Below are 12,890 nucleotides of genomic sequence, written 5' to 3' on the forward strand. Positions count from 1 at the left end.
CAAGAATAGAGCAGGTCCCACATTCAGTCTACTCTGAATACCTGTTCAGTGCATGTGAGGAGGACTCACTGTGAGGTCCCTGGCTGCCATCACTTCCTGATACACAGTAGATCCCTTTCACGTGTGCTCATTATCTCAGTTAAGCTATTAAAGGGCACCAGACTGAGAACATAAAAGGGCATTTCTCCGTCTCATCTTCTTATGTCTGTACAGAGTACAACTCGGCCACAAAAATCTCTCTTCTGCAGATGAATTGTTCTGAGATTGATCGTAGTAAACGTACAAACTTGTCTGAACTTGGGCTATTGTACAAAATCAGATAGTCTCTAGCAGTCCCCTCCATCACTTTGGGGGTGTGCGTGTGTGTCTTAAATGTAATCTAAAAGATGGAAGACTTACTCACAAAACTGTTACTTGGTTTTATTCATTTTCACTTTTAACCTACTGAAAGGGCATGATGCATGAAGGAGATACTGAAAGCATAACGACATTAAATTAAGGACTCAACCCTATCTCTCATTACTTATTAAAAAAAAAAGTTTTATGATTCTTGTGTCAACAGAAGAAGTCATTTAGGAGTGCAGATGCTATTGCAGGCCTGCTTAATCACAGCAGCAGTTCTTTATCAAACAATTTACTCCTTTGTTAATTGCTTTACTGCAGTCAAATCCAATTTAAACATTTGCCATGGAACTCACACAGCTATATATTGATTACTGATCCTATTTTATGGGGTTATGTTAGAAGATATTGACAACTCCTTTACTAAGCTCCCCCTTTGACACTGCAAATTGTTTTTTGTTTTGAATCCCTTCAAGATCTTCTTTAGTTACTTATCACTTAGTACTGAGCAGTCAGCTCCTACCTCCACATCTGCTCCCACTCCTCTCATTATATGCCAAAAGAAACATTCTTACATTTTCTTCTGTATGCACCTCACTTGGAGAGTTCCACAAAGCCACTTCACTATTCTCCAAAATTTCTCTTCCTTGCAATGTGCATAGGAAGTCATAAGCACTAAACTGCCAGGACACCGAGACTACTTTCTTTCCAACTGACCAGCAGTCTCACACTCATTTGCCTATGTGCATACATCATTTGCTTTTTATCTTATATATGGCTCCGAAGATATATGGACAATTAACACAGTGAGATCTTAGTCCTAAGCAAGACATTAAAAATAAGAAAAAAAAGAATGAACAGGAACAAACTGAAGCTGTGATGTACTTCTGTCAGGTATGTGCACTAATACACTGCACTGAAGGTTCCTTTACTAGGCTTTCCAATCTCTCACGGTAAAAGTCATCACTAGTCTTTGTATAGTCTAGAAAAGTGCGTGGTAGCAACTGTAGGTGCACGTCCCGCTCACCAGTTTACCACTGAAGAGCACAATGTGTTCACCTGCAGTTGGGTATTGCCTAATGATCCTCAATTAAGAACGTATCTGGAAAGGGATATCGCAGAGAGAGAGTGATGGTGGTTGGGAAACTTATGCAAAACTTATTTGCATAGTCTCATTTAAAGATGCCATTTGCTTCATATTTACAAGTATGAAATAATGCTCGTCATGGGCTAGGAATATGAAGTAGCAAAATGCAGGTCACAGCATTCCAATTCCATTGACTGGAGTAACTAATTACAGCAAGATAAAAAAAAAGGGGGGGAAGGGGGAAAAAACCCCAAAGCAATATAGACTTTAATATTAGTTCTTCTAATCATGTCCAGGTTCTTGCATCAGGAACATCCGTTATCGCCTGATGTTCTTTGACCCATGCTCTTAGAAATACAAATTCAAACGCTGCTATACTAATCACCGACCTTACAAGCTCCCTACAATACCAACTACTATTTTACTGCTAGCTCAGACATTCTTAAAAAGTCTCTGTTCCCAATGCTGTAGATCATGGATGTAGAAAGTACTTTCAATGTATTTCTTGGCTTCTGTTAAAGGAAATCTCCAACCCCACATCCCCCATATGCATTTAATAAAGGTTATCCCATTTTCACGCCATTCCTATGAAAAAAAAAAAGAAGATTAAAACTATGGTACAGATCACATTGTAACCTCTTTCTTTTCGGTTTCTACCTCAGTAATGAGAACTTGAACAGAGGAGTCATCACCATCATATAGTGGCAGGACAAACATATCTGAACTTAATTTCATATCCATTTCTATTTCACAACCCCAGTGAAGTTTATACAGAGTACACAAGACTAACTATTACCTCTTCCTTTTCTTGGAGCATATCTTTCCCCACAGTCTAGCGGAATCTTACAAGCTTTGCAGGCTCCCATGAAGAATACTGTTGTGCCAATCAACCCCACTGTTGATGGTGTGATAGGACACTTAGTGTAGCAGCAGACATAAGAAAATATTACAATATATTTAAAACAAATTAAAAGAAGAAAGAGACGATGACCATGTGCACAGCTCTCACACAGACACTACCATCCTCCGCCATCAACACTGTGGATGCAAAATGTCTTAGTTTTAATTGCTTCATGGGAACATAGCAGTATTGACATGATATTTAGTTTACTGGCATATGATGAGGACAGACAGAAGAAATTTCTAACAGAATAATAATGTATAAAACCAACTTTGCTCTAGAGGCAAATGAAAATTACCTTGAAAAAGGTTCCAAATTATTCAAAAGATTTGGAATAATTTAAAATCTGTCAGAACTGTTAAGGCCAAAGACCACTATGGGCATACTGAAAAAGACTGTCAATATTTGATGATTAAAGAAATGAAACGCAAACAGGGATGCTTATTTTATGTTGATAAAAAGCAAGAACTCAAAGTTTTGGTTAACAAACAAAACGAGGCAATATCCAGTCAAATATTTGTACTTCAGAATTCAGGTAAAACAAACTTCTGCCTATTTAGACCTGTGGTTCCTTAGGCATGAATCAGCCTTCTTAAAAAATAACTTAATAAAAAACTCCAAATCAAGCTCACTCCCAAAAAAGAAAGCAAGCAGTTTTATCTTTGGTCCAACAGAATGCTGAATGAGGCAAGCTGATCTTTCATACTGGTACCCACTTTTGGCAAAAGTCAAATGAATAAGTGATGATATAATCTCCAGATACACCATTTCCCTCTCAGTGGGAAGCATGATGATAAAAGGAATGAAAAGCTATCTCAGTTAAGCTCAAATGATATGAATGCTTTTCCAAAAGGACCTATTTTAAAGCTGGCTCTGCTGTTTTCCCTTGACTGGCAATTTTTAAGTTTTGTAAAGTTGTTTATAAGTACAGGAGATGAAATAGCCTCCATCAATCAAAGTATAATCTGACACTGTACAGTGATCCATGAAATGAATTCAGTGCTTTACTGTATTTTCATAAACAAACCAGTCTTATTTCTGCAACACTACTTACACATTTGTCTCTTGATCTTACACAATGCTAGGATGGTTGAGCTTGGGAGAGACCCTGGAGGTCCCCTGCTCCAACCCCGTCCAGCAGAGACACATGCAGGACGCTGCCCAGGACATGTCCAGACACCCTTCAAGTATCTCTAAGGATGGAGATCCTATCATCTCTCTGAGCAACCTGTGCCAGTGCTCAGTCACCCTAGCAAAAAGAAGTATTTTCTTATGTAAAGACTGAATCTCCTGCTTTTCAGCTCTTACCCATTGCCTTGACCTATCTCCAGACAATGCTGAAAAAAGCCTGGCCTCATCTTCTCTATGCCTTACCTTCAGGTGTTTCTACACAGAGATGAGATCCTCCCTAAGGCTTTTTTTCTTTAGGCTAAATTGTATTAGGCTAAGGGTCTGTAAAAAGGCTGAACTGAAGTCAGTAGGTTTAAGACTGGAGAATTTTAAATTAGTGAAAAAATTATGCCCTGCATTAAATTCTGACTTCATTCTATACAATGTAAATATTTCACGGGTGACTATCTCCTCTCTCCGTTTTGGCAGCCAAGCCAGGAAAAGTCAATGATCCATAAAATGGTATTAAAAATAACAAAATAGATGAAAATGTGCACTTGTTTTCCCCATGGAGAGCTAGTTATAGCCAGGAAAAAGGAAAATCTTGAAAAATTGGCCTGTCTTCTATGTCAGGAAGCACTGCAGCCTAGAAGATACAACAATAATTTCAACATATCCTAGCTTGGACAGTTAGTTATCCAGATTGGTAAGAGAACTTTTCAAGTACAAGCTCATGAGAACTGCATGGACTGGACACATGCATATATGTAACAGAGGGAATGTGGGAGAGTGGGGTGTGTGCTCAGAGAGCTATTATTTTCCTTTACTGCCTGGATGCAAAAGTATTTTAAAAGGAACAATTCCAGTGACATGAAAACTACATGTAGTTATTAGCTGAAAAGAAGAAAGAAAGAAATTACCTCCGTGGTTTTCCCATTAATCGTCTGATTTTCCCCCATTCTACTCTTGTCAGTTTTCTGGTTTTCAAATTTGGAAAAGATTCTTTCAGGCAGACACAGAAGTCATTATCGCCTTCAAATAGAGGTCTGTTGAAACATAATTGTCCTCTGTTAACTACACTTAATAAACTTTTGTCATGAGATTCCAAACCCCATCCATTATAAGAAATACATTGAAAACAAAATGTATAAATTAGTTGTATAAACAAGACACTCCAAAGGACAAATTTAACCTGAAATAAATTCAGCTGAAAACAAAGACAAAGTTTCCAGGAGTATTATTCTACTTGAGCCTTACTATCAGTCATGTTTAAATATGTTCCTCTCTTCTTACTATGGGGAGACATGTATTCTTCCTGTTTTGGAATGTATACAAAGGCACCAAATGAAACTTCAGCAAAGGCAGTGCAGTGCCATGAGGATACTGCAACACACTGAAGGAAACCATAAAGTTGCGGTGAGGTGTTGAGAACAGAGGAAGAGACATACTGGAATATATGACACTCAGATTTCTCAGTGATACTGAGACAGACAGTACCTTTTTCATAAATTCATTCAATTATAACCCTGATTCTCAACAGAGGGTTCCAAAATACAGGAAACTGAGCCAAGTTGGCATTCTCCACAGCTACACACGTAGGACTTTTATTGTATCATACCATGACTCCATGATGAAGCAGAGGATCAATATTACAGAAGTGACAGTTCAGATAACCTACCTACACAAGTTATGAATTTCTCTTTGATGCTATGATCTGTCTGTATCCATCTGTTTTATGACTGCCTTTTACTTTGTAGTACCACATCCTTCTTGGGCTGAACAGACAAGGGAGCAGCAATGGCTATACCCACTTAATAGCAGGTTAATCATTAAAGACTATGTGCAACTGAAATAAATCTCACCCAGTGAGAACAAAAGAATAACTGCATCCTAGATAAAGCCACTTTTCTCCACTCTCTGCAGGGTGCTGGAGTTTAGAGGGGAATATTCTCAAGCACAGAACAAAGAGGATCTTGGAAGCCACACTGCTTTCAAGTGAGTATGTGGGTTGGCAGTAGAGAGGAAAGGTGCATGGACACATGGAGACCCAGGAAAGAATGGAAGAGAATATTTTCTCTCAGCAGTAGGAGGATCTGCAGCTGTGGCTTGAAGTGAAAAGGAAACCACAAAGAATGATCAGCGAGGCTCAGGAAACAGACGGGGAGGTGCATAAAAGAGTTTTACTGTTGCTAATGTAAGATACCTGTGTAAATAACAACTGGTTTGGGAAAGAGAATCAGTATTTGATTGTTTTTACTATCATCTGTCCCTAAGCAGGGAAAATGTAAATCCACAGCATCCACAAGACTGGAAGCTCTGGGAAATGGTATAAGCAAGCTACAGCTGCATCTTGTTCCGAGTCTACGATCACTGTAGGGTAACTAGCTCTTTAGAAGTCTGTGTGTGTCAGAAGTCAACAGGATTGTCCTCTGCAGCAGCACAGAAAGAATCCAGCTGAAACAGCTTCAATAATCTAATAACCACAAATGACAGCCATAGAGATTAAAACATTTTAAAAACTTAATAGCAGACATGGCATTTAAATTGAGGATTTCAATTTTGGATGAGACAATTTGATTAAAATATTCTGAGACTTGTACAGCGAGCCATATTTTTCAGTTGACAGCTCTATGCTTTAAACTTTTTCTTGTTAAATCTAGATCATATACCACTCAGAACAACATACAAAGTTTTTCTTCCAAAGATATGTAGTTTCTCAGTAAACTATATTCTAATATCTTAACATGATTATATCTTACTTAGCATTAAAGCATACATGAGTAAATTTCAAAGAGGTTTTCACAATTGGCTGCTAAACTCAATTCTAATCTACTGACAGACTTAAAGTTCCACAGACAATTATTGGAGAGTAAATGTCTCAAAAGTTCTTGGATTGTTGTAAAAATCATAATTATACATGTCACATATTAAAATTAGTACTAGGAATAAATAGGGTTTGGGTTATTTGGTTTTATTTTTTGGGGGGGGGGAGGAGCGGAGAGGTTGTGTTTTGCTCAAATAAGGAGCATGTGAAAGACAAATTCCTCTTTCAAAGGAATTAAATGATGAATTTAAAAGTAACTAAAATGGACAGGTAATTTTTTTACTTGTGGTGAACATATCTGAAACATTTTTCTGTTGCTATGACTGCCTTCTCAGCTAAGGAAAACAGCCCCAGCAATCATGATTAAAATAGGAAGGAAAAACAGTAATTATTTTGCTATGAATGAATTCCAGAAAAGAATGCTTGATAACTCTGAAGCTATTCTTTAAAATATTACATACTAGTGTTTCATCTGTTAGTCAATTGGTGTAGATTTTAAGATTCCATTCATCAAAAAAGATTTTTACATTTTAGAATTTTTAGGTTTTCATGGCTAGGGACTAAAATAAAATGGATCTTTTAAATAATTGGCACCATTTTGCTAGTGGTGTTAAAGAGAACAAGTGCCAAAGACTCTGAGGGACAAATTGCAGAAACAGTCTAAGAGACAGAGTAGGAAATCCAAGAAGGATGCCAATATGTAGACAAAACCTGAACAGTCACGAACCAAACTCTGTTAGAGATCACAACAAAAAAAGGATGATGAAGAAAAAAGTATTCAAAATCAATGTTTACATCTTTTAGGGAAGCAGCACCTTATGAAGCAGCAGTCTCCTTCCCATCCCCCGTGTATAACATTGATCCAAGGGTTGAAAAAAGTCCAAGTGTTCTGGTACCTTCATGCCTAAGAGGCTAAAAACATTATGAATAAAATCTTGTATCTGGTAGAGGCAGAGGTGATAAAAAGAAGATTATTTCCATGAAGGATGGCTCTCCATAGAAGACTATCCAAGGAGGTTGCTCATTATTAAAACAACAACAAAAGAAACAAAAATCCCAAATAACAAAACAATGACAATTTTCAATAACTAATGCTTTAAGAATAAACTTTGGAGTATCTAACTACTATATGGAAATTTGCAGCTGAAGGTCAGAAAATTACTTGATTCTATACTATTAAGAGAGAATGATATAAAACAAACATACTTATCTATATTTGAATAGAACCATTCGTATATGCACCACTTGTGAGCTTTGGGAAGTTTGAGCAGGTTACGAAGCCGTAAACCAATCTTCTGTGATGCTTTCTTGTCCGGTGTTGGCATTGTTGTATTAAACTTCTATATAGTAAGATAAAGGAAACAGTTAAACGCAGTCTAACATTGTTAAATATTCAAATGATTACACTAGATTCTCTTGACAAAAGTTTGCACATTAAGAACTGTTATATTTTCATCACACATACTGTTTCATGACAATGTTTTGTTGCAGATCTGCAATAATCCTTACTGCATTATATCAGCAGCGCATCAACTGAACAGATGCAAACTTTAGGAGGATCAATACAGCAAATTATCTCCATACAGATATCTCTTCTAACACAAACATTTTCCAACACTGGAACTGCATTATTGGTAACAGCAGCATGGCACTAAAGTACACACAGGCTTCCGAAGTTTGAGGCACCGCTGAACATGGTCTCTAATAACATATGTGATGATGTGGCTCAGATACCAGCAACACCAACTGCCTCATTTGCAGTAGCGCTTTTACTCTTGCTAGCTCTTCTTAACCTGAGGGTAAAGCTAGCACAGAAATGTGACATAGCCAAAGCTTTGAGCAGTGCCTGATTCACAGAAATCTGCAAAGGAAACTACCATGGACATAAGCAAGTTTTGACTTCATTTGAAAGCTATTTTATAAATTGCAGAAAAGACACTGTCTTGGGTTACATGCATAATACATAGACATGTGTATAAACAAGAGTGTATAAAACCAATTCCATGCTTTTGTTCCAGGGTTGGCTGTCTTAATGACAGACAGAAAAACTTACTTGCAACAAAATCACAGCTTTCGAGAATATTAGTTTAACTGAGCCCCAACACCATAATCAGTTGTTAACCTTCCCCACATGCTCAAAAGCACTTTGACCTTTAGAAGCACCAATAACGGGATAAAGCATAAGGCAGGCCCTTGCTGGCTCCTGCTGGGTGTAATCACTATTCTACATACAGGTCCCCATTCTCTCACTGGAACTCCAGGAGACAAAGCCCAGCAGGACAGCAAGATCTGTGAGCTACAGCAGCTGCAGCCCCTCACACATTTATCTAGCAACTGCTGGACCTCATGAACCAGACATTTAAGTACAAACCAACAGGCATACAGCGTTATCCAGCCCTTTCTACCATTAAGAAATAATGAATAGAGAGAAATACCATGGCCCTCATCTCTAAGTCTTCCCTATTTGATGCTGCAAGGTACAGTTCAGAATACAAATAAGACCAGTATTCAAATAGGATTTTTAAAGTGTGTCAAATTCAGGGTTATAACGTGAAGGTACAGAGAAGTGATCTGGAAGACAAAGGTACTAGAGAGCCAATTCTTTGGGACTAAGAGATGTTGCCCTGTCTAACATAGCAACCGAAGGCTGAGAAAAATAACAGCTATCCTTGATACAGCATGAAAAAAGCAGACAGTCAAGTGGGAAAGTAGAAAAAAAAAGCTGTTTGAATTGGAAGACATCATTAGAGGATCAATAAGGTAATAGATGACCATGAATCCATTTAGGCTATAAATCTATAGCAAGTTCCTAACTGTTGAAATATATTCGTTCCACAGCAGCCTCCTAAATGATATACTCAGTGCAAAAGAAGTAGACAGTTTTTAACTGAAGATGAGTAAGTTTATGCAGACTACAGGAAACAACTCTTTGTGGGATCAAGATTGGCAATTAGTCTGGAATCCTTAGCACCGTATGCTTATGTCCAGGATCAAAAAGAACAGATACTCTCATAAACTGAGGAACACACTTGTGTGAAGAAAAGTATAAATCTGTTTTGAATTGTGGCTTACTCCTAGCAACATCTTTCCTCACAAGAATATTCATAAACTGATAATGCAACTTGAGAAGCAAATATATTCTGATTTTCAACTAACACAGATAGGCTTGTTGCCCTGTGTGGTAAAAATATCCGTATGCATGTAGATCTCTCTAGAACCATCACGAAGTTCTGATTTCTTTTGGGTGACCTTATGTTTATTTGCCTGCCATCTTCACAGAAGAGTTGACTCCATTTTGAGTTTCTGAAGGGCTGCATGTATCAAAATTAAGAATGAATTACAAGAAAAGTAATCTAATTTCTCTGTTCATGCACAGAATTCACAGTGAGAGAAATTGAATGCCTTTTCTCTTGCCACCTACTGGTTTTAAGGCACATGGTACACAATAAATAGTCCCTCCTAGCAGTTGAAGATCTAAGGGCTGAGAGAAGAAGGAATGTAAGATTCCAAGCTTTCCAGTGCTAACTATAACCCATTACTATACTGCTGGCCCAGTTCCATGGAAGTATTTAGAACCTAACTCCCACTTGTTTCCAGAGGAGTTAGGTGTCTAAACACTTGTGTATCTGAGCTTGCTTTGATTATAAGCACATCTGTTAAACAGTTTGTTCCAAATTATGGGTCAAAAAAAGCACTTATTCAAACAACGTATTTGCTCTGGTATGTTCTCAGTAAAAAACATTAGCTGGATATAATTTTTTGGAAAGGATTTGTTTAAAGTCTAATAAAGTGTTGTGGGTTTGTTGTTTTTTAACTCATTGGAAGTGCCTACACTGCAAACTGCCAAGATGAAGTCTGAAGAAACTAAAGCTTGAATAAGTTATGTAAAAATATCAGAAGAGAGAAGAATTTAGAATTTATGCTAAGTAAAATTGACTTGTGTGCTAATTGACTATGGCTCAAATAGAATTAGAAGGCTGACTGAATGCAAGAAACCATATTGCAAATGTGTGTCATGAAAAAAAACATTTCCATTTAGTTATTCCTCAACATTTTAACCTATGACAAAACACTTGTATTTCAACGAGGATGAAAGAGTAAAAGCTGCTTTAGTAAGCTTTTCCTTCCAGGAAGACTTTGTGGCCCAACACAGGAGCCAGCCACAGCTGAAATATGTCTCCTTCGCAGTACTGCACCCTGTAGCGTTCCTTGTACTCCTAACTATTTACAAAGGTGATGAGTAAAGGCAGAATAAATGCAGATTTCACTTCTTTCAGTACAGATGGTGAAAACACTACAAATTGATCTCGGCATGTCATCTGCTACACAATGTGAAGAATACTGATGACAAATACAAGATTTAGTAAGAGTCAGAAAAAAAATAAATCACAAAAGTAAAATAAATTTCACTAACAAGCATCTATCCTTAAGAAAGATGTTTAATAAGTCTGTGACTGATTACAGTATCTATTTGAAAAGAGATATTCTCTATTAAATTCATCAGTGGTAGCAAAAAAATCTGTCCTATGCCATGAGAACAGCTGGAGCTTTCCAGGGAAATGCACCCTTCTTATTCTAAACTATATGTATTTTATAAATATAGCCACATAAGTCTATTTCAGCAACAGTACTGCTATGTATGCACTAGACACCTAAGCACATTCAGCACACAAAAGAAAATATCCATTCCTTGTAGATGTTACAAACCAGGAAAGAGACGTACACTGAACAGAGGAAGGTACCTAAATGGTGCCCACATCATATTAACAGAGTAATTCGTTTATCATATTGTTATGGATGCTGTTTTTCTCTCTTCACCTACATAAATCAAGTTCTTTTCTTTGTATCTCCCAATTCACTAACCTTAAGAACAATCTTAAATTTCAATCACAATGTCTTCATGGGTTTTTTTATAACATCTCTACCATCCCTGACAAACCATCACCCTAAAAGAGGTCAAAACTATTCTAACTTCTGAGCAAGAAAACAATAAATACTGTTCCAACAATAAAAACTCTTCCAGTGCAGAACTCTGGGACTTGCTCATCACAGAGTTCTGCCCACAGGATGAAGAGCCAGGTTCAACAATTTTATTTTAGTCTTGACATTTCAGATGCTGGTTCCAGAACAGTATTTTTCTCCTAAACGTCTACGTAGTTCTTCTTGCTTTTATGAGATTACACAAGACGAAAAGCAACACAGGAACACAAATGCAAAACCAATCTAAACAAAACTTAAGAGTTCCTTCAACCTTATGCTAAGGCTATGATCTGGATCAAGAGAGCTATTTTACAACACTCAACAGAAGCTGCCAAATTCTATTCCAAGGAACTACCCAAACTGATGAGAGTGTTTCATCAGTCTGGATTGCCACTGCCTCACACGAGAATAAAATAACAAGCATGGCAAAGAGGTATCATCCTCGTGAGCTAAATAGGTCAGGCATTTTTGGGAAGATTTTTCAACCAAGAGTACAACAGATCTGCAAAACTTGTAGTGTTCAGGGAACTCAAACAAGTACAAATGACTACATCACATCTCAGCAACATGGGCCGCTGCTAAGACGTGAGACTATGCTCTGACCCTTCTTCCAGCTTTCTACAGAATACTGAGCCGCATTCAAAGTTCAGCTCCTTATTTTTAATACCTACAGCCAGCATACTAAAGATTGACAGGAGTTTTCACACAAATGTTATGCCTACTGACTTTGATTCTTCAGCATATGTGATCTTCTAAGATACGAGTAAGGCTTGTTTCTGTGAGAAGATGAGCATTCCTGGGGAAGAGCTGAAAACCGTGACATAAACCTCTGCAGCAGGCTAAGGGCCATCACAAAGCTCTAATCCTCTTATGTCCTCTAGCATGAACACATAGCAACATGCATGTATATATATATCTGCATCAACCCTAGCAAAATAAATACCTTTCTCTTTGTTTGTCTACAGGGAGAAGGTGACACAACAAACTACATACGACAGCTATTAGTCACACAGCTTAATGTACTACTGGATGCTGCTCTGGTGTTTTGACTGTGCAGAGTAGGCAAGCGCAACAGTTTTCAAACATAATGTTTCCCTTCCAATAAACAAAGGGTTCACAAAGATAATGATTTGAACAAAAAGCAGATGATAGCTAGCAAACTGCTTGCAATTGCTGTAGAAGACGGCAACACCGGAGGAGTATGGGAGGAAGATCTACCTAGCAATTGAGACGGTATTTCATGTACCCTCCAGGGTGTAGTATAAAGAGCACATGGCATTACAGATGTAAACAAGGCTTTGGGTGCATTATAACTGATGGCAAAACCAAACCAAAAATCACATGATTTGGAAAGGTAGAGGAGGCTGCGAACAGTCAAGAAAAGCTTGAATGTGATACAAGGGAAAAAGAAACAACAATGGAGTACTTCAAAAAGAGAAAGGGAAATGGTCAACCCAACCACCAGACACATGCCCTTGGAGGCTGTGGGCTCATCACCTTTCATTCCTCTACCCAAGCTTATTCTTTAACCTAAGGTCTCCTGTGGTACCCCTAAAAGACATTTCATTGACATTCCTTTGTTTATATGAAAATCTGCCCCCCAGAAGGCACAATGATGGAAGCACATTATGACATTTTCCCTTCCT

The 12,890-nt window shown here is 37.8% G+C and overlaps 1 protein-coding gene across 4 annotated transcripts in view; it reads right to left on the minus strand.

Annotated features, from left to right (window-relative positions):
- The window catches only part of LIN9 (lin-9 DREAM MuvB core complex component), a 36,920-nt gene that overhangs the window by 13,758 nt on the left and 10,272 nt on the right, over positions 1-12,890 (minus strand). For 2 of the 4 annotated variants that reach the window (XM_062606035.1, XM_062606037.1), the window contains exons 4-5: positions 7,471-7,604; positions 4,361-4,486 (exon numbers count right to left, since the gene is read on the minus strand). In XM_062606035.1, coding sequence (XP_062462019.1) covers positions 4,361-4,486; positions 7,471-7,604 — 260 coding nt within the window. Of the gene's footprint in view, positions 1-4,360; positions 4,487-7,470; positions 7,605-8,057; positions 8,070-9,482; positions 9,576-12,890 lie in introns of all 4 variants that reach the window. The other 2 variants (XM_062606038.1, XM_062606036.1) reach the window with 2 other exon arrangements.

Source organism: Pezoporus occidentalis, unplaced genomic scaffold (genome assembly GCF_034315485.1).
Source record: "Pezoporus occidentalis ecotype Australia unplaced genomic scaffold, CSIRO_AGI_Poc_V1 ctg93, whole genome shotgun sequence".
NCBI classification, from domain to species: Eukaryota; Metazoa; Chordata; class Aves; order Psittaciformes; family Psittacidae; genus Pezoporus; species Pezoporus occidentalis.